Source organism: Stomoxys calcitrans, chromosome 2 (genome assembly GCF_963082655.1).
Source record: "Stomoxys calcitrans chromosome 2, idStoCalc2.1, whole genome shotgun sequence".
Classification (NCBI taxonomy): domain Eukaryota; kingdom Metazoa; phylum Arthropoda; class Insecta; order Diptera; family Muscidae; genus Stomoxys; species Stomoxys calcitrans.
Genome location: NC_081553.1, coordinates 223,664,295 through 223,687,359, shown reverse-complemented (window position 1 = coordinate 223,687,359; position 23,065 = coordinate 223,664,295). Strand labels below are relative to the sequence as shown.

Below are 23,065 nucleotides of genomic sequence, written 5' to 3'. Positions count from 1 at the left end.
CTTTTGCACACATGAACAACTGAGCTTGGTCTGAAGAGCAAAAGTAAACAGAGATAACTTAGGGGTAGATGTAATGAAAATCAGTTCGTTGGTTTAAGTAATGGGTAATTTATAGACACTCTATAGTTGTTTTTAACTTTACTTGCTCCTGCTTTGATTAAAAACGACTTTGAACACATGCACATTCTTTTTAGTAGACAGGGAGGAATCTAAAGCAAATGAAAATTTTTTCTCCTTTAATTTAGCGATATAACGAAGTTATTTTAAACATAAAACAAATGCCAAAAATTTTTTTTTAATTTTCTTTTCTTTTTTTCATTTAAAAACAGATACCCATCCCGTTATGGTTTGTATCTTAAGGACAAGCCCTTGACACCAAACGCTTTGGTGCCCTTGGAATATGAGCCAGAGGACAAATTGCTCCAAGAACTCAACAAGGGTAAGGAACAACAATAAATCAAAATAACCCCTCCCTACAACTCCCCCAAAAAATAAATCTACTCAAAACATCAAACAACAACAACAACTACAAAATACATAAATATATTATCCAATTCGATGCTAAATCCAAAAAAAAAAAGAGAAACAGATATATATATAGAATATGTAAACATCAACGAAAATCAATTGCCATAACGTAAAGTAACGTAGAACAATTGTCGAAGTAATGAAACGAATATCTTAATTACGATCAAAATTACTTTTCATAGCATTATCCTCATTATAAAACTTTTCTTATACCTAAAAACAAAAAGGCAAGAAAATCAAAGAATTTTTTCAAATTCACCAAAAAAAAACACAAAAAATAAAAAAACATGCTACACTATACAGACAAAAAACCGAAAAAATCAACTCAACGATGACAATTAAGAAAAAATGAAAGAAATTTTTTTGAAATAATTCTTCTTTTTGGAATAAAACATAACTTCTAAGCCGAAGCGAGAGTAAAGAACAAGAAAAAAGAAAACTTTATTTGTTTGGAGAATTTTTGTATAACTAACATCCTGCAAAAATTTTAAGGGGCTTGAAATAAATAAAGTTTTCTTTTTTTTTTTGAGTCTCCAGATTTTCGAGCCTTCATTTTTGCGAAAAAATCCCATTTTCTTGTTTTATTTTGCATTTTTATAAAATAAGGATTTTGAAAAAAGTTTCTATAATTTTTTCTTTTTGTTTTTTTTTTCTCTCTTAATTCTTCTCTACCCTTGGTCAATATCCTTTTCCCTTAACTCCCCATCCAACTCCCTGAATTCCTGTTCCCTTTTATCCCTTCTTGTTATATCTCTTTCTCTTTTCAATCCAAAAATACCAAAAAAAAAAAAAACAAAATGTCAATATACCCGGCCTCCAATTTCTATCATTACAGCTAGAGTTTGAAATTTGTTTAAGAGAAAAATAACAATAAACAAACATCACATTGAAAATATTTGCGTTAGTTAGTATAGATGAATGAGCTCAAAACTTAGGAAATGCATACATTATAAATAAACTAAAGTAAATCGTCAAGCAACAAATAACAATAAACCACAAGGATATCATACAAGAACAAGCAGAACAATATAATAAATGTTTAATAACTTAAAATTCTTAAAAAAAAACTACAAAAAAATCAAGGAAACAAACAAAGATTTACAAAATATATTAAGTCCAACTTTTAAATATAGTTTAAATGTAAACATAAATATATACTCTGTAAATTAAATTTATAAAAATCCAACATTAATAAAAAAAAAACAACAAAACTATAAAAACACCAAAAAAAAACCTCCTAAACCATTTGTTATGAATCAATTACTAAACGGATTCGTTAAATGTTTCATTGTTCGTTTAAGCATATCAAGAAAAACAAAAATAACCATCAACAATTCGGAGAACATGCAAATCATGAGTATTAAAACGAAAAAAAGTTTAGAAAAATGTTTGTAATAGCCGACGTATGGGTTTGAAAGCAGAATTAGTAAGGGAACATTGGGACGTATAATTTATTTTAATTTATTCCCTTCATATTTGTGTTAATCATACGCAGGGATGCACCATAGAAAGATCATTGGTCATAAAGAAAACTATTTTAAAACCCGTCGTCAGCTGATTTTATAAAGGGAAAACAGATGATCGAGCCACTAAATCCGGATTTAAAGGGCAGTGTTAACGGGATTTTAGGCATATTGCAGGATAGATAAAAACTTAATCATAGTCAACAGGGCATATAGTTGATATGAATTCATTACTGTGATATTTAATATTATTCATCATATTAAAGGCAAGGCAACATAATTATATGCCATGGTGAAACCCATTCAATTATTTTCCTTAAATTTGGTGACAGGAATCATAGAAATAGAAACCAGTTTTTTATATAACCACTATTAAACCTCCCATCTGTGTACAGAGATTCAAAGCAAAGTTTATTTTCATTTAGCACCTAAAAGTATGCTCTATATTAATATGAGTCATTTATATTAATATTAATCATACAAAGGGGGGTCCAGTCATCTTCATTTTAGGTTTCAATAACAAAATAACGAAAGTATGAGACATTTTTCTGTTGAACAAGGATAGGAGACAATTGTTAGAAACAATTTTTTCCAATCAATTTTTTTAATTTTTCTTAAAATAAATATTTTTAATTTTTTATTTTGGGGTTTAAAGGTAGACATTTAGGTTTTTAATTGCAAACATTTTTCTGAACATCTTTGAGATTTGTAAAAAATTAATTTTTTTTTTAAATTACAATTTAAGCAACTTTATCTTCTTTATTCATTATTTTTTCTTTAGTTTTTTTAAATAACCATTTTGTTTTTGTACATGAGCGGTTAACCAAGCTAAATAGATTAAGTCTTAATAATAACCAAATGCTAATTATGCTCGAAATTATAATGCTCGAAATGTATAAATACAGCTGCATTTAGAAACAAGCTATGCTTTTATTGAATATTTTTTTTTATACAATATATATAACTTTAGTACATATGGTTCATGGAAACTTAATGTTGTGAACTTTCGGTGTATGAAAATAATCCATTTGGTTTAACCAACCGCTCATGTGTATTAAATAAAATTTAACATCTGTATAAATAAACAACAAAAAAGGGAGGATAAATTAACAAAAGAAAAGTTAAAGGAAATCATGAAGGGAGAAAGTAAAACAAAATAGTTTAGCTATTACAGAAAGAAAGGGGTTAGAAATCGTTCAAAGCTTAAAAAATATATATTATCAATATAAAAAATATAGGCTGCTTAAATAAAATTGCATATGATATGAGACCAATTTCTTGAAAAATTAAAGAAAGTATAGAAATTTGTAACAAAACCATTTTCATTTTTCAAAACTTCATATCATAACTTCTGAAGAACAAATCGATTAAAATACTTCGCACACATTAGAAAACTGACATACATAGGATAGAGAGTTCTGCTTAAGTTCAGAGTTTGTTTAAAAAATGTTACGATCAATTCATAGGACAAAAAGGGGAAAAAGCTAGTAAAACAATCAATGACCCATGTATAATAACTCTTATTTAGAAGGTCAAATTAATCAAAATCACATGCACACATAAGAAAGTTGACATACGCAAGACAAAAGATCTTAAATGCTACCAGAATCAGTTAACATAATTTATAGAACAAAACCGAAAACATAAATAACCTAACCTTTTCCAAAGGCATTTATCCATTATTTAAGGAGCAAATCGACATAAACCCTTTGCACACATAAGAAAGTTGATATATTCAAGTTAGAGGTCATTGTTAGTGTTTAGAATTGGTCTACAAAATTTACGAATCAGTTCATATCAATGAGTTAATGAAATCATAAATTTTCCAAATTTTCCCATACTTATTCAGAAGGCTTTATTGACCAATACCATTTGCACACATAATTAAGTTGGTATACAGAAGCTAGAGGGTACTGTTTGTATTTAGAATTAATTTAGATAATTTAATAATCAATTCATATAACAAAAATCGAAAAAGGAAGTTTTGGAACCATTTTCCAAAATTCAATATCAATTATTTAACAAGCCAAACCATCCAAAATTCTATGCACACACTAAAGAGTTGTTACGCACAGGATAGATGATACTATTAGGGTTTAGAATTTGTAAACAAAATTTTGGAATTAATTCATATAATTAAAGAAGAAGTTATTTAGGAATCCAACTTTTTTTTCCAAAATTTCAAATCTTCTAAATACCCGTAGAAGGCCTAATCATTAAAAATACTTTGCACACATAAGAAAGTTGACCTACACAAGTAAGAGGGTACAATAAGTCTCTAGATTTGATTAAAAAAATGTCCACATCAATTCGTATAGCGAAAAAAGAAAAAAATTATTTATTTAATCTTTTTCAAAAATATCATATCTTTTATTTAGAAGGCCTTATCAAACAAAATCCGCTGCACATACAGAAAAATTAACATTAACAAGACAGAAGACAATCAAGGCGTTTGGATTTAGTTAATAACATTTTCAAATCAATTCGTATGATAAAAATAATAATAACCGAATCTTTGTACAAAATCAAATGACCATTATTTACACAGCCTAATCGATCGATATATACTTTGCACACATAAAAAACTTGACATACTTAGGTTAGAGGGTACTGTTGGGGCTAAGAATTTATATAAAAAATTTGCCAATCAATTCATAGAAAAAAAAGAAATGAATCAAGCATTTTCCAAAATTGCATATACTTAGTTAAGAAAGCTTAATCGACCGAAATCTTTTGTACACATTAGAAATTGGATATACACCAGACAGAGTGTAGTGTTAACGTTGAGAATTTGTTGAGAACAATGTTCAATCAATTCATTTAGTAATAAAATGAACGATTTGTTGGCTTTCAAAAATACAACTTTGAGAAAATGGCGTATTTGTGAAAAAATACAAAAACGTCTCCAAGAAATAGGGATAATTTGCTATCTTGTTAGGACCACAGGAGGTTTTCAAAATTTGATAAATATTGCATATAAATCTTTATTCAAATAATCAGAAAATATAGGAAATGAACCTTATACCATATTTTTTTTTTGAAAAATTTCCCTTTTTTTGAGGATTAGTAACCTTTAAGGGTATGTACACAAAAAATTGGAAAATAATGAAAAGAATCTAACTTTCATATCAATTTCATATTTACATTTATTCAAATAATCAGAAAATATAGGAAATAAACATTATCCCACATTTTTTTTTTGTGGAAAATTTTCAACATTTTTGCTTAAGTTTTAGTAGCCATCAAGGGTATGCACACAAGAAATAGGAGATTTATAAAGAAATAATATTTTTTATCAGTTTTTTTTTGTCATTCAACTCCCTTTCATTGATTTCCTTTGATTTTTTTGTTTGTTTTGGTAATCTGTACAAAATATAATTTTTAAAAACATTAATTTATTCAATAATAATAATCAATAATCAACTTTACACTGTAAAAAAAAAAATGTGTGTATGCGTTACCACAACCACCACAAGCACAAGCACCACCACCATCGACAACATCAACAACATCACTCACAGAGAACGTGGTCAATTCTGTTTGCTCTATTCATCTCTGGCGACAATATCTATACCTATTTCGGCGTATTCTACTGATATTTACTAATTTCTGGAAGTCACCAGTCCAAACGAAGAATAAGCAAAAAAAACCCTCCAAAAAAATCCAATACCCCATCCCTTTTGCAAACATTTCCATCATAGTCATCAAACATTTATTTATTTTTTGAAAAATCAACCTATCCCCATACCTATCCCATTCCTTCTGATCCTCTTTTTTTCAACCTATTTTTAACTTAAGTAACTGGAAAACAAACAAAAGAAATCAATAAAAACTCATTTTTATTAATAAAAACTAAAAAAAAACCAAGTGTTTTGTTTCATTTTAAAACAGTTTTAATTTTTGGAAGAAGAGAAAGCAAACCGGATTTTTGTATTTTTAAAAGGTTTATTCTTCTTTTTTGTAACTAACCTGACAACTATATTTTTAATTTCTTTTAACATTTTTTTTTTCTTTTTATTTTTGTATCTAACAATTAAAATTTTTGGTTTTGTCAATGTGTGTGTATGTTCTAATGTGATCTATCAATGTTTGTATATTGACTGCCTGTATATACTATGTAATGAATCTACTGCCATTTTCTTAATTTCCTCTCTTAATTTTCCATTTAATCAAAAATAAATCTTTTCATTTCTTTCATAATTTCATTACTATAAAAAAATAATAATAATAAAATAAAATGAAATATTTAACGAATTATTTTTGATATGAAAAAGGAGTACAAGAATATTGTGTTTTATCTGTTTTCTTCTTTGTCTTTGTTTTGAAGTATTGAAAAAATTTTTAGTAATTGTTTTTTTTTTGTGATAAAGAAAATGAATACTTTTTTGAGATATATGTTACATGTACTTCTTTGTTTTGTTGTAATATTTGTTTTTTTCTCCAAATATGGCAGTATTAATTTTTGTTGATTGATCTGTGAGAAATGTATGTCCAAATATTTTAATTCCATTCTCTGACAGGTAAATAAGACAAACTTAGTTATGCAAATGTACTGAACAACTTTTTTGAGGCATTAATTTTCTTGATGCTCAATGGCGTTTAAAAAAATTTTATTTATTTATACAGCAGCAGAATCGTGTGATAAAAACATTATGCCCCTTGAAGTTTCATTGTGAACTGTAAAGAAAAAATATTTTATTGTTTCTTTCTTAAAGTTGGCTGAAATCATCCGTTGTACAAAATATCTCCATGTACCTACGAGTATGTGTTATCTGAACTCATCCCATTATTATTTATTAAAGACTGGTACAACCTTGCGTATGATTAATGCTAATTAACATTGATGACAATTTGTAACGCGTATACGCCCTCATGGCTAAATATTCCCTCACACCAAAAAGTACAGAAAGTGTTTCAAAGATGAGTACGAATACAAAGTTCATGTTTAAAAACTATTTTTCAATAATTTTTATAGAATGTCGCCCGAAAGGAATTTCATTATGCCGTACACCACTACTGTTTAATACGCTGTACCATTTTTTAACTGCATTTGTTTGCAACACCCAAAAAGAAAGAGAGCTAGAACCATTCATAAGTATACCGACTCGACTCAGAATCACTTTCTGATTCGGTTTAGCTATATCTCTGTCCGTCTGTCTGTCCGTCTATGTAAATTTGGCAGCATTAGTTGGCAGCATTTGGAGGAGAAAACTACCGCTTAAAATTTTCTCGGATGGTCTCGCCAGGATTCGAACCCAGGCGTTCAGAATACTAGAGAATTGTATGAAAATCAGAAAATCAGTTCAGATTTAGATATAACTGCCGATTTTTGTCCGATTTTCACTTCTAGAGCGATTGCAAACGCATTTAGCATCCAATCTCCCCGGAACATTTCAGTACGCTTCCTGCGGATTTTAGTCGAACATACGTTCTGATTTAGATATAACTGCTTTTAACATGTGTTGCCCGCGAAAGTGCGGATTTTGGGCGAAATCGTTTCAGCTTTGGATATAGCTCCCATATATATATATATATATGTTCGACCGATTTGAACTAATATTGCAATAATGTGGTCATTTGTTAACCGATTCACATGAAATTTGGCACAAAAGATTACCTTATGACTCCCGGCATTGTTGTTAGATTTTATATTGTAAAAATCTGTACTGATTCAGATATAGCTTCCATATATATATGAAACGATTATCACTTTTAGAGCTTTTGTCAGGGTAGTTTTTTAATAGAATTTGAAGTGAGAGGGGACTCTTTGCCTACAGTTTTTACCGAATGTCGACAATAGGATACTTTTTTATATTCAAGGTGAGAGGGGACTCATCTGTTCACATACAGTCAGTTCTTAGATGAATATACCGTTTTAATCGAAATTGTATTCCTAATGCTTTTCCGGCGTGATAGTATACACGCAACTTAAACAGAAATTGTATTCCTCCCAAACTGATTGGAAATCTCACATAAATATTTTGGACGAAATTGTGGGCATCGCCTATCCCCAAACCAATGTGGGAGCTGACCGGGATAATAAAATATATTTTTATGTTATTTTGTTTATTTGTTTTTATGAAATTCTTCAATAATCATGTGTATAAAAACAAATTTTGCTGAAAAACTGAAAAGATATTTTCTAGGAAGAAACTTTTTTTCACATATGCACAATAATTATTTTTATAAAAAAAATGTATACATTAAGTACTTTATTTTAGTTTATTTAAATGTTTTTTTTTTTTATTTATTTAATTTCGTTTATTTCATACTAATTTATTTTATTTATTATTATGTAGTTTATATTTATACCCACCACCGAAGGACGGAGGTATATTCATTTTGTCATTCCGTTTGCCAAACATCGAAATATCCATTTCCGATCCTATAAAGTCCGTCCGTTCCGTCTATCTGTTGATATCACGCTAAAGTCTTTAAAAATAGAGATATTGAGCTGAAACTTTGCACAGATTTTTTTTTGTCCATTGGCAAGTTATTTTCGAAGATGGGCTATATCGGACTATTTCTTGATATAGCCCTCTGTAGACCGATCCGCCGATTTAAGGTCTTAGGTCCATAAAAGCCACATTTATTATCCGATCTCGCTGATATTTGAGACAGTGGGTTGTGTTAAACCACTCGATATCCTTCTTTAGTTCGGCCCCGATCGGTTCAGATTTGGAAATAGCTGCCATGCAGATCGATCTCTCTGCTTAAGGTCATGGGCCCATAAAAGGCGCATTTATTATCCGATGTTGCCAAAATTTGGGACAGTGAGTTAAGTTAGGTCCCTCGATATCTTTCTTCAATACGGCACAGATCGGTTCAGATTTGGATATAGCTGCCATATAGGCCGATCTCTCGAAATAAGGTTTTGGGGCCATAAAAGGCGCCTTTATTGTCCGATTGCGCCCAAATTTGGGACAGTGAGTTAAGTTAGGTCCCTCGACATATTTCTGCAATATGGCACAAATCAGTCCTGATTTGGATATAGCTGCCATATAGTCCGATCTCTCGATTTAAGGTTTTTGGCCCATAAAAGGCGCATTTATTGTCCCATTTCGCCGAAATTAGGGACAGTGAGTTGTGTTAGGCCATTGGACTTCTGTTTGGAATTTGTCTCAGTTGGGTCCAGATTTGAATATAGCTGCAATATAGACTGATCTCTCGAATTAAGGTTTTGGGCCCATAAAAGGCGCATTTATAATCTGATTTCGCTGAAAGTTAACACATTGACTTATTTTAGGCTTTTGGACATTCGTGTCGTATATTTTTATTTTATTTTTTTTTTATCTTATTTTCTTTTATTTAAATTTATTTTATTTTATTTTATTTTATTTTATTTTATTTTATTTTATTTTATTTTATTTTATTTTATTTTATTTTATTTTATTTTATTTTATTTTATTTTATTTTATTTTATTTTATTTTATTTTATTTTATTTTATTTTATTTTATTTTATTTTATTTTATTTTATTTTATTTTATTTTATTTTATTTTATTTTATTTTACTTTATTTTATTTTATTTTATTTTATTTTATTTTATTTTATTTTATTTTATTTTATTTTATTTTATTTTATTTTATTTTATTTTATGTTATTTTATTTTATTTTATTTTATTTTATTTATTATATAATTTTTTTCTTTTGATTGACGAGAGAACATTGGAGCGAATGATTATTATGTACTGAAGACGGCAGTAAATAGAAACACGTATACGCCACGCTGGTTTCCTATAGAATCTTAACTATCTATATAACGTAGGCACACGTACACCCTTAAAAATCTGCGTGTTGGTTTGTTAGGTTTAGGCATTATTAGCTGTGTTTTATTTTAGTAATATATATTGCAGTGCAATGAAATTTGTATGAAAATGACATCTAACCAGGACAACCAGGTTCTAACTTATGAAGAATATAAGTTGTCAGGATTACCAAGAAATATATTTTTTAGGAAATTTTCGGTGGCGAATATTGTAAAAATCAAAAAGTATTTTTCTTTACAATTTGAATAATAAATAACCACAGTTAATCCTAGACACATAAGCTGAGGGATCTTTCATAATTTACAGAAAATTAGTAAAAGCACACTTAAAAAGAAAATGGAAATAAAATATTTTCTCTTAATTTGTTAGATTTGTATATCTGTTTTCTGTCAATTCGTCGTATTGTTAACACATTGGACAAAACAATTTTTTTATGTTTTATATTTTTGACAAAGATTTGATTTTTTACCAAACCTTTTGTATTTTGAGGTTAAGTTGTTGGTAAGTACTAATATATTTTTTTTTATCAAATTCAATTAAATATAACACATGTTTAATCCCTGAAAAATCAGCTTCAAACCGAATACCTCTTTATAAAAACACAACTCTGGGCATTAAAACATACCAAAAGAAAATATTTGGTATCCATGACACAATCTGTTACGGATAATTACCTTTAATAATTATATCCAGCCTTCAAATATTGAGGCAAGAAGTACAATCTGGAAAGATCAAAATTTTTTTGTTTTCAGAAAAATATTCAAATTTAATATATTTATAACATTAATTTTATGAAAAAATTAAATGATAAACAGCGATGTAGATCCCTGAAATCTCTTTAACAAAACGATAATCGCAAGGAACTAGGTAGATTTAATAAAATACAAGGTTGGTTAATAAGAACTCATAACAAATCCTACATCTAATTTTTGTTTAAGAAAAATCTTTTATAAATCAATCTGCCGATTTAAGCCCATAGACCCATTAAAGTTATTTTTATTTTCCGATTTTGTTGAAATTTGGGTTAATTGGATATACCGATCGCCCGACTAAAGGTCTTGGGCCCTCAAAATGCGCATTTATTGTCAGATATCGCTGAAATTTGCCACAGTGACCTATGTTAGGTTTTTCGACATCCGTGCCCTATATGGTTCAGATCGGTCTATACTTGCATATAGCTGCCATATATACCGATATGCCGATTAAAGACCTCAGACTAATAAAAGGCCCGTTATTATCCGATTTCGCTGAAATTTGGCATGGTGACCTATGTTAGGCTTTTCGCTATCCTGGCCATATTTGATTTAATAGATTAGGTTAGGTTGAAAAGAGGGTGCATATATCAATCCGCCCCATGTCACTATAGACACACACCTTAGCCAGCAATCGGCTTGTTGTTCGCTCTTAATACTAAAAAAAAGAAACCTCGAAAAAGAAAATTTTAAGTTAGGAATTCCGTGACTTTGTATTGTAGCCGTTAAATTAAGCGGACGTGTTTTTATTTCGCTCCTCAAAGAAAAAATTGTAAAATTGTACGAAAAAATTGTAAATCCTGTTGGAGTAGGCTAAAAATTGACTCAACATCTGCGGTGGTGGCGCTAGACCGCAGCATGTTGTCCTCCCCTCCTATAGGTGTGAATGCCTTGGCACCTGTAGTGGAGAGTAATGCTTCAAGCGCACAACTAGTCGTCAGACTAATAAATGAGGAAGAGACGGGAAAACCAGAGGGATGCACAGTTCGTCACCAGCCTTTAAGTAAAGGTGGAGTTTCTGACTCGGATTCAGACAGCGACTGTGCCAATGAAACAGTCATCGCAGCCGAATCGAGAGATGAGGACATCGGGATGACAGCAGAAGTGAGCGATGGCTTTGCTAAGCTCACAAGCCGACCGAGAAATCGATTCGGTGCATGACGAAGGAGATAGAGGAGTATGCATCGACAGATGAGGGCATCGGGATGACAGCAGAATTGAGCGATGGCTTTTTTAAGCTCACAAGCAGACAGAGAAAGCTATCCGGTGCATGACGAAGGAGACAGAGGAGTATGTATCGGCAGCATAATCGGGCGAAAGTGCAGGATGCTGGAAGGTATAGAACCGACATTCCAGGCACTTCTACGGAAGCTGGAAAAAGAATCAGATCTCCCGAAGAGCATAACACTGCTAAAATACTGAAGAAGAAAAAGAGCTCCCCGCTTTCAAGTACTCTGGGAAAACCAAGCCAGCCATCCCGCAATGAAGACTCCAGACAGTGTCCTGCGGAGGTACACAAAGTTGGAATAGGAATTCCGTGCTACTTACGAAATCCTTAATTGTTTTCCATACCACTCTCCTAAGTTGGTTCATATCTGGTATAGTGTCCACACCTAAGTGCCGGTGTCTATTAGCCTCGAAAGCCTGGCAATGACAAAGAAAATGCTCCACCGCCTCATCATCTTCTCCGCATGCCCTAAACATGCTATCACTTGCAGCACCGATTTTGCATAAGTAGGCTCCTAGCCTTGTGTATCCTGTTATGATATCGAAAGCTTTACCGACCTTCTGCGTGCTTTCTATCAGTAATGGCCTCGTCTTTACACAATCCGGATTTCCCCATAGGATTTTCGTCATCCTGCCGACCGTTTCGCTGTCTTACAATGTTGCATGCGCATTCGTCGCCCACTACATTAATTTGAACTGCGTCGACCCGAAAGGCTTCGGGTTAACAAAGTTTGTTGAAGGCAGTCCTCTGGTCCTAAGAAGTTTCAATTGTCATCTCATTTGGCTGAAATTTGGAACAAAGACTTGTCGTATGACTTTCAACATCTTTGCCATGTATAATCTGAATCGGTTTATAAACAGATATAGCCCACATTTAAACCGATCCTTGGATTTGACTTCTTGAGCCCATAGAAGCCTCAATTTTCATCCGATTTGCTAAAATGTTGAACAAAGACTTGTGTTATTACTTTCAACATTCGTGCTTAGTATGACCCAAATCGGTTTATAAACAGATATAGCCCCCATATAAACCGATCTTTGGATTTGGCTTCTTGAGCCTTTAGAAGGCTCAATTTTCATCCGATTTGCCTAAAATTTGAAACAAAGACTTGAGTGATGATTTTCAACATTCATGCCAAGTATGATCCAAATCTCTTTATAAACAGATATAGCCCCCATGTAAACCCATCCTTAGTTTTGACTTCTTTAGCTCTTAGAAGCCTCAATTTTTATCCGATCTGGTTAAAATTTTGAACAAAGACTTTTGGTATGACTTTCGACATCTTTGCCATGTATGATCGGAATCAGCTTATAAACAGATATAGCCCCCATACAACCTGTCCTTGAATTTGACTTCTTCTGACCCTAGAAGCCTCAATATATAGCCCCCAAATCTCCGGATTTGATTTCTTGAGCCCTTAGAAGCCCTAATTATTCTCCGATTTGATTGAAATGTGGAACGATGACAAAAATGTGGTGGGTACCCAAGATTCGGTCCGGCCGAACTTGTTTTTTTTATATTTATGACAATTTGCATATTCGTCGATTTTTAATGAATGCATTAATTTATTTTTTTTAATTAAAACAAAGCACTATATTTACAAATAAATATGTAAATATTCCACAATCTTTTCAAATAAGTAAATTTTAATTTTGATGTACTATTTATTTTGATATCTATTGTAATTATTTCCCATTTCAACGCATAAGTCTATTGCAGTGCAATACAATATAAATTAGAATACATTTCATTTCCCATTAACACATTGGTGTGTGAGTGCAGTTGAGCATAAAAGCTATTAATTGTGGTATTATATACGAAATGAAAATTTCCAAATGCGTTTTAAATTGCATGGTCGTAGCGTGAAGTACAATATATGTGTATGTGTATGTGTTTATAAATTTGATAACAAGGTTGTTATGTTAATTTTCACATACTACAAAGACATTGAGCATCATGGTCGGAGAGAGTCACGTGTATAAAGGGTTATCAAAATGAGATGAATTATATTTATAATAATTGGCTTATACACAAAACTTTATGAAGCCTTAGAAAGGTTCATTTGATAGTTCTATAAAGGAAAAATGTCAAATAAACCTATTTCCAATCTTCATTAAGTGTTGTGAATGAGGCCGTAAATCTGAAGCCTAGGCAAAGGTTATATGAGCCCACCATTTCCTTCGCATTAAACTTTAGGTAGGCTATTTCTTCACTATTGAATGGAATTCTTTCTAAGCCTTGATAAGAAATGGGGCATTATAAAATAAAAGCCACATTTATTATCCAATTTTGCTGAAATTTGGGACAATGAGTTGTGTTAGACCATTCGAAATACTTCTTCAATTTGGCCTAGATCGGTCCAGAAAATCCTTTTCGCTTTAGGGTTCTAGAGCGTTTGGTTGAGATTGAGATACCACACTGATTTTCATAGCTGAATAGCCAAACCGGGTTCACTCCGCTGAGCCTTCTTTGACTCTCTAACATCTTTTTAGGGTGGTGACACTTTGCCCTGAATGTGGATATGGAATTCGTGATACTGTAGCCTATGTCCGCCTATGACGCTAAACGCCTGCGTTCGAACCCTGGCGAAAACATCGGACAACAGTTAAAGCGATCTTTATGCCCTCCTAATGCTGGCGACATTTGCGAGGTACCATGTCATGCATGATCATGTAACAAATTCTCCCCAAAGAGGTGTCGCACTGCTGCACACCGTTCGGACTCGGCGTTTAAACTTGAATCGGAAAGCACTCATTGATGTGTGAGATGTTTTCCGCTGCTCGGTTCCTGGGGTAATGTTTACTCTACTCCCAAATGTCTTTCTTTTGAGTCTTATGTTACTGTATTGGTATATATTTCCGGTTTAGGGGGGTTTTCGAGGGTGGGGTGGCCACCCGGACACTTGACCCTTAAAGTAAATATAAGCTTCGAGCTTTGAGGGTGGGGTGGAAAACAGGGCCTTTTTTCTCCCGAAAATGAAAATCAATTTCCCGAAAATAAATCAATTTCCACCCCAAATAGCTTTTACATAAGGTCAGTAAATACGCCCGATTATGAAGGTATTTTGGGGTGGGGCGGCTCTCCAAACACATGGCTCTTCTATTGGGTATCAAATTCGTTTTTATACCCATTACCGAAAGATGGGTGAAATATCTATTTCCGACCCTGTATAGTATATATATTCTTGATCAGCGCTTGATCAGCGTAAAAATCTAAGACGATCTAGCCACGTCCATCCGTCTTCCATCCGCCCGTCCGTCCATTCTTCTGTTCGTCCGTCTGTCCGTTCGTCTGTCTGTTGAAATCACGCTACAGTCATTAAAAATACAGATGTTGAGCTGAGACTTTGTTCAGATTCTTTCTTTTTCCATAAGCTGATTAAGTTCGAAGATGGGCTTTATCGGACTAAATCTTGATATAGCCCTCATATAGACCGATCCGCCGATTTAGGGTCTTAGGCCCATAAAATCCACATTTATTATCCGCTTTTGCTGAAATTTGGGACAGTGAGTTGTGTTATGCCAGGCGATATCCTTCATCAATTTAGGCCAGATCGGTCCAGATTTAAATGTAGCTGTCATATAGACCGATCTCTCGATTTAGGGTCTTGGGCTCATAAAAGCCACATTTATTATCAAATTTTGCTGAAATTTGGGACAGTGAGTTGTGTTAGACCAGTCGATATTCTTCTTTAATTTGGCCTAGATCGGTTCAGATTTGGATATAGCTGCCATATAGACCGATCTCGCGATTTAAGGTCTTAGGCCCATAATAGGCGCAATTATTGTCTGATATCACCGCAATTCGGGACAGTGAGTTGTGTTAGGCCAGTCGACGTCTTTCTTCAATTTGGTCCAGATCGGTCCAGATTTGGATATAGCTGCCATATAGACCGATTTCTCGATATAAGGTTTTAAGCCCATAAAGGGCGCATTTATTGTCCGATGTTGCCGAAATTTGGGACAGTGATTTGTGTTAGGCCCCTCAACATCTTTCTGCAATATGGCACGGATCGGTTCAGATTTGGATATAGCTGCCATATAGACCGATCCGCCGATTTAGGGTCTTAGGCCTATAAAAGCCACATTTATTATCCGATTTTGCTGAAATTTGAGACAGTGAGTTGTGTTATGCCAGTAGATATCCTCCTTCAACTTGGGCCAGATCGGTCCAGATTTGGTTGTAGCTGCCATACAGACCGATCTCTCGATTTAAGGCCTTGGGCTCATAAAAGGCTCGTTTATTGTCCGATTTCGCCAAAATTTAGGACAGTGTGTTGTGTAAGGCCCTTCGATATCCTTCTTCAATCTTGCCTAGATCGGTCCAGATTTGGATTTAGCTGCCATATAGACAAATCTCTCGATTTAAGGTTTTGAGCCCATTAAAGGCGCATTTATTGTCCAAACACACCGAAATTTAGTTATATTAGGCCTCTCATTATCTTTCTGCAATATGGCGCAGATCGGTTCAGATTTGGATTTGGAGCCATCATATAGACCGATCATTCGATTTCAGGTTTTGGGCCCATAAAAGGCGCTTTTATTGTCCGATTACGACGAAATTTGGGACAGTGACTTATGTCAGGCTTTTCGATATCCGGGTCATATATGGTTCCTATCGGTCTATATTTGGATATAGCTACCAAAACGACCAATATTTTGTTCTGCAAAATTGAACAATGACATGTACTTATTAGACCACTCAATATTCGTGTCGAATTTGGTTTAAATCGCTAAGGGGGGATAAATTATGCATTTTTCATTGGATTATGACGAAAGGTGGTTTACATATATACCCAAGATGGTGGGTATCCAAAGTTCGGCCCGGCCGAACTTAACGTCTTTTTACTTGTTTTTCTCCCAAGCAACTTTAGTTTGAGCTCTATATTTTCGTGATTGGTCTAAATATCCATTTAACGGGCTTTGGGCTGTCTAACCCCAACAATAGAAATCATGTCTTGTTTTTGATGACGGTAAGAGTGCAAAAAATTTCGAACGAATCGCATTGCCAAACTCCGAGATCTGGTGTTTTTGAAAATTAGGTGAGACGTGGCATCTCAGACACTTTCACTCAAATATGGACATTATATTCTTGCTGCACACCCAATTCTTTTTAATTTGAACCCCATATTGCCATGATCGGTTAATATGATCCGTTTGGAGGGTGTTTTGGGACTGGGGCGGCCACCGGCTCTTTGCCCTGCAATAAATACCCAATTCGTTCTTTACTCCCAAATTTCGTTGATTTCAGATATTGCCAAAGTCGGAAATGAGGTTCAGTTTAGGCGGTGCTTTAAGGCGTACCTCCACACACTTGGTTGCCAAATTGGATAATAAATTCGTTTTATACTCTCAAATACCTTTGATTTGAGTCCCATATTGCCATAATGGGTCAATTAACCTAATCGACGTATTTTTAGTAGAAAAAGCTCCACCTAGACTTGAAAGCAAATTTAAGTGTCATGTTCGTAATCTACTGCCAATTATCTTGCATTTGAATCCCAAACAGCCATGGTCGACTGATGTGGCCATTTGGGGGTATTTGGGGGTGAGCGACCTCCCATAACTTGGACTTAATTTTGTATGCCACATTTGCAATCTGCCGCCCAATATTTTCCATTTGAGTCCCATATTGATGAGAACGTCAAATATATCTGTTTAGAGGAATTTTGGGCTTAGGTTGGCCCGCTGGGTACTTGGACACAAAATTAAATACGATATTAGTTTTCTAGTCTCCAAGATTTTGAAGACTAAAGCCATATTGTGCCTATCGGTCCATTTTTGGTTTTGGGTGGCGTTTTTGGTGAAAAAACGCCACCATCCGATATCTCAAAATTTTATGAATTATGTTTCCTTCCACAAAATCCTACACAATCTGTGAAAATTTTAAGAAAATCGGTTCAGCAATTTTTGATTCTAGATAACAAACAAAGATACTGAGGTACTTATATAGTCATGATGGATCATAAGCCCATTTGGGGGGTTTTGGGGGGGTGGGGTGACCCCCTACCCTTCGATCTGATTTTGTATGCCAGATTCGTAATCTACTTTCGAATACCTTTCACTTTCAATTTGTCTGCATGTAGAAGTTTTGGGGTTAGGGAACTTGGACCCAATTTTATGAGTTTTAGGTAAACTTTCTCCAACTTTGATTTTTCTAGCAAATTTTTCTCAAAATTAGATTTTGTCAAGATTTTTGCTTTAAAGAAAAGTTAGCCATAATACAGCACTCCCCTTTATTAACCCTGTATTATAATATTTTCTATTATACATCTAGCATAGTTTATTAGTGACACTTGCATAAGCTGACTATGATGTTTTAATGCATTCGGTTCGTGTTTCTCAGAGCATAACATGAGCAATAACAATAACAAATAGTGTAGTAGTATGTATGCCATAAACAAACCTGTCTGCCCGAGTACTGATAGCAATGTATCATGGTGTCACATGAATTATGCAAATGGGCATGAAAACAAATGTCTATATGGGAAATTTGTCGTATGTGTTATCATACTATGAACATGTGTTATTTGTTTATATGGTATATGTTTAAGAGCAATTTAACACTTCAGTAGACATGAATATAAAAATCAATATGAAAAAATAAAGTTATAACATGGCTTATTTTGTTATTTTACAGCTCGTCGCTCCCCATCTCCAGCTGCTCCTGCTCGCATTACTCGTGCTGGCAGTGAACCTTATGTCCCACCACCAGCCTACTGGAGCGGACCCAGTGCTTCCAGCGGCCCAGCAGCCCGTGCACCATCTCTATTCGATCGTGCCCCCTCCGTGTTCGATCGTGCCGCCAGTTTGGCCCCCTTCACCAGGCCATTGTTCCGTGCCAGCTCTTTGGAACCCTTGGATGAACTCTTTGCCAGTAAGTCAGATGAAAAAGATAAGCCCAAGCCCGAAAGGCTAGAGCGTGCTGGCTCTACCGGTCCCAGTCCCACTCCCGTTAAGGCTGGTCGTTGGGGACCACGTCCCAATGAAGTTTCCTTCGATGCTGATGGTAAAAACGAATTAAATTTTCAAAATTTCCAATTTTTGTTGTTTACAAGTCCTGGCTGATTTGCTCCCAGCCAAGGACATTTGTATGCTAAATGTTTTCTGTATTTAATGTGTTTTTCATGATTTTTTTTTTTTTTTGAAAGAATGCGCTAAAAGCTAAATGTGGGTGGTGAAATTACCTTGGTTAAAGAGGTTAATTTTGCCCTGCGTTTGTTAAGTTTTAGAGTAGGCTTGAAGCGTGTTTTGTGTTTTCGTTTTTAATGTGAATTTGGCTAATGATAAGAAAAAAAAAAACAACAGAACATCTCTAAACCCAGAGACCGCCAGAAGCATCAGCGCAAACTTTATACACTTAAAAGCCTTTCTATTGCCAAACTATACACAGAAGAATTAAAGGATAATTCCAAAAATGTTTGAAGACCAAGGGTTATAGATGAAATTAGAAAGGTAGCCTTTTAAAACTTCTATTTCATTAAAAATCATTTGTACACATAAAACACTTTTACTAACTTGGAAAACCGAAATGATTACCCACATAAGCCGGTTCAGTTGGACTTCACATCAATTCTCGTTTTGTTTAAAAATTTAAATGAAATGATATGCTTATTATTTTATAAAAATTCATTTGCTAAGAAATTGGCTGTTTTAAAATTTTGTTTAGGGAGACCAAATAGGTGGGAGTAGTACCTTTGGTGGAGCAAAGTGGAAATATCGATATTGGCATATAGTTTCATTTAAATGCTCTAGCAAAAGGGCGGCCTTAAAGAAATCATTGATATACCATATCAATTCATTTAGCCACAAGAACGACCAAATAAAGTCATATAATACGAATGTTAGGAAAAATAAAAATCCCTAAAAATTTTCAGTGTTACCATATCAATTCATTTAGACATAAAAACGACCCAATAATATCATAAAAAATCACAAATATTGGAAAACAATTGGGTTTTTATAAATTAAATACATTGCACACATGGATAATGTTAGTGCTCGCAACATGGCATGTCAATACGTAATCATTGAAAATTTCAAGTGGCACCATATCAATTCATTTAAGCAGGTAAAATCCATATAAATGCTTACATGAATTGATCACAAAAAGAAATCTTTGCACAAATGAGCTTTACAGACACTGACAACAAGGCGGGCCAATAAGAAATCTTTCAAAATTTTAAGTGTTACCATATCAATTCATTTAGACATAAAAACGACCAAATAATATCATTAAAAACACAAATATTGGAAAACAATTGTGTTTATAAATTAAATACATTGCACACATGGATAATGTTAGTGCTCGCAACATGGCATGTCAATACGTAATCATTAAAAATTTCAAGTGTTACCATATCAATTCATTTAAGCAGGTAAAATCCATATAAATGCTTACATGAATTGATCACAAAAAGAAATCTTTGCACACATGAACTTAACAGACACCGACAACAAGACGGGCCAAAAAGAAATCTTTCAAAATTTTAAGTGTTACCATATCAATCCATTTACCCATAAAAACCACCAAAAAACTTCATATAACACAAAAGTTGAGAAAAATAAATTGTTGATTGTTATGTAAATACTTTGCACACATGAATGATGTATCAAGCAACAAGGCAAAGCAATAGGAAGCCATCTAGTATCCGAAGTGTTGCCATATCAATTTGATAAAATGAATTGATCACAAAAAAAAACTATGCAGACATAAATTTTATAGACACTGACAACTAGGCCAATGGCCAGTAAGAAATATTTACAATTTTTAAGTGTTGATATGACAACACCCTAAAAAATCTATGATTTGTCACTGGCCTAACTCATTGATTTTATTTGATCATTTGTTTCAGTAAATTAATTAATATGGCAACACTTAAAAATTTGAATTATTTGATTTTCGAATACGTTATTTAGAGTATTCAAATCTTCCTTGTATGCATAGCTTTCTCTTGGCGTGTACACAAGGCGTTTTCCGCTCTTCTCACAATATATTTGGAATTATCTATCATAACATATGATTTGGTACTGGCCTATCTCATTGCTTTTAAACACACTATTATGCATTTTATTTGATCATTTGTAACAGTAAATGAATTGATAGGGCAACACTTAAAAACTTGAGTTATTTGATGAGGTTATTTAGGGTATTCAAATCTCTCCCCTTCTATGGTTTGACATTTTTTAGCAAGCTCTTTGTGGCAACACTACAAACAATTTCCAGCCCTTTTAAAACCTTTTTTTTTTGAAGTAGTTACATTGTGGATGGGATAAAAACATTTTTTAGTTCAATTTAATTGTTTTATGTCTTTTTTTTGGTATTTTCTCCTTTTAAATGAATTGATATTGCAACCCCAAAAAAATTTTTGGCCAATAACATCAGCCATGTGTGCAAAATCTTCATTTTGTGAACAGAGAATATCCATTTAGCTTCGTATGTTCAGTTTTATTTGGTATTTTCTCTATTTAAATGAATTGATATGGCAACCCCAAAGAAATTTTACGATTTTATGTTGGACTATCTTGTTTGGGCAGTAACATCAGTCATGTGTGCAAAATCTTCATTTTGTGAACTGAGAATATCCATTTAGCTTCATATGTTCAGTTTTATTTGGTATTTCCCCATTTTTTAAATGAATCGATATGGCAACCCCAAAGAAATTTTACGATTTTATGTTGGACTATTTTGTTCAGACAAGTGCGCAAAATCTTCGTTTTGTGAACAGAGAATATCCATTTAGCTTCATATGTTCAGTTTTATTTAATCACTTATATGGTCAAGCGAATTGATATGGCAACACCAAATTACTTTTTTCAATAGATTTTGCACTATCAGGTTTCGGGTGTGAGAAACAATCATGTGTGCAAACATTTTCCTTCTGTAATTTTTATGATCGTGTTTGATTTTTGGGCTAGATAAATGGATATGGCAACAGTTAAGATATTAAAAAGATTGTGGCAATATCAAATAATTTTCAAGATGTTCAAATGACCTTTCATGTTTCAAGTAGTTATGACATCAATGTGAGAAACAAACGTTAGTACAATTTTATTATTATTATAAAAATGTCTTTGGTTTTTTATATATCCAAATGAATTGATATGGCAACACTACGGTAATTTTTTTACTTCATACTGTCCTATCTTCTGTTTAATATTAAAAGCGACCATGTGTGCAAATACTTTTTTTATTACGATCTATACAGCTTCCTCAGTTTAGTATTATTCAGTCATATATAAGGCTAAATGAATTGATATGGCAACACCAAGATATTCCTACAACTTAATTTCGAAGCACCTTTCTTCGATTACTATCAACAGAATATTTCTTTCTTTGCAACAAACTTTTTATTTTTGTAATGATATTGGAACCCCTATTTGGCCAAATGAACTATTTAATATGGCAACACCAAAGACATTTTCGAACGATGTACTACCATATCTTATTTTGAGTAGTAACAGCATTAATGTGTGCAACCAATAGCTTTCATGCATCAAAATGCTCCATTTTGTTCTTAACTTTCTTAATTCAAAAATATGGCAACACTAAAAATATTTCATTGACCATCTTCTTAAACCCGAAATACTCCGAAATAAATTTCTATGATTTTTTTCGGATATAAACAATTCCAAGCATGACAGTTGTTTGAAAGACGCATTACTGACCTTTGCTATTTTATAGTTAAAAAAATAGAAAAACTCATAAAAATTTTTGTGTTGCTACACCAGGCAACACCAGGCTAGCCGCGTTAAGGTCCTAAAAACGAAGGCGTGTACACAGGGCGTTTTCCCTCTTCGCACAACATTTTTGGAATTATCTATCATAACTTAGGTCCTAGGTCTTATATTTTTCTTGAGCAATTGTTATCATTTCAAAAAAGCTTTCAATACATCATCCTTTGATTTTTCTTATATTTTATAGTAAACTTACAATATAAAGACCAATTTTCGTATACATTTGTTGGCGCTTTCACAGATTAATATCTAAAAAGAAAAATAACAAGAATTAATCATTTATATTTAATTTTTGCAGTAACACCCTTAAAAACAGGGTTGTCATATGAAAATTTTAAAGCAAACAAACAAAATCAATTTTAACTTTACACCTCTCAGCATATACCATACAAAAGACAATGATATGCCATCAAAAACATGCATAAACACTTAAACATGAGGTTGATGTTTATTATCAAGCCAGCCTTATTACCTTGAGAGAATAACCCCCATCCCCCTATTTCGAACTCCAGCACACATATCAAAAAGACACGCACACACACACACACACAGACCCCACTCCACAACACCCCACAAAAGTCACACAATCA

At 33.1% G+C, this 23,065-nt stretch overlaps 2 protein-coding genes across 11 annotated transcripts in view; one reads left to right on the top strand and one right to left on the bottom strand.

Moving 5' to 3' along the window:
• Nucleotides 1-10,636, bottom strand: part of LOC106090734 (soluble guanylate cyclase 88E) — a 125,092-nt gene extending 114,456 nt beyond the window's left edge. Inside the window, exon 1 of one of the 3 annotated variants that reach the window (XM_013257045.2) lies at nucleotides 10,434-10,636. The gene's annotated coding sequence lies outside the window, so the exon portion shown is untranslated. The remainder of the gene's footprint in view (nucleotides 1-10,433) is intronic. The other 2 variants (XM_059362842.1, XM_013257021.2) reach the window with 2 other exon arrangements.
• LOC106090757 (uncharacterized) overlaps nucleotides 1-23,065 on the top strand; it is a 52,336-nt gene that overhangs the window by 21,158 nt on the left and 8,113 nt on the right. For 4 of the 8 annotated variants that reach the window (XM_059362846.1, XM_013257054.2, XM_059362844.1 and 1 more), the window contains exons 5-6: nucleotides 330-439; nucleotides 18,379-18,747. In XM_059362846.1, the coding sequence (XP_059218829.1) occupies nucleotides 330-439; nucleotides 18,379-18,747 (479 nt within the window). Of the gene's footprint in view, nucleotides 1-329; nucleotides 440-1,363; nucleotides 3,390-18,378; nucleotides 18,748-22,662; nucleotides 22,999-23,065 lie in introns of those variants that run through there. The other 4 variants (XM_059362847.1, XM_013257092.2, XM_013257084.2 and 1 more) reach the window with 3 other exon arrangements.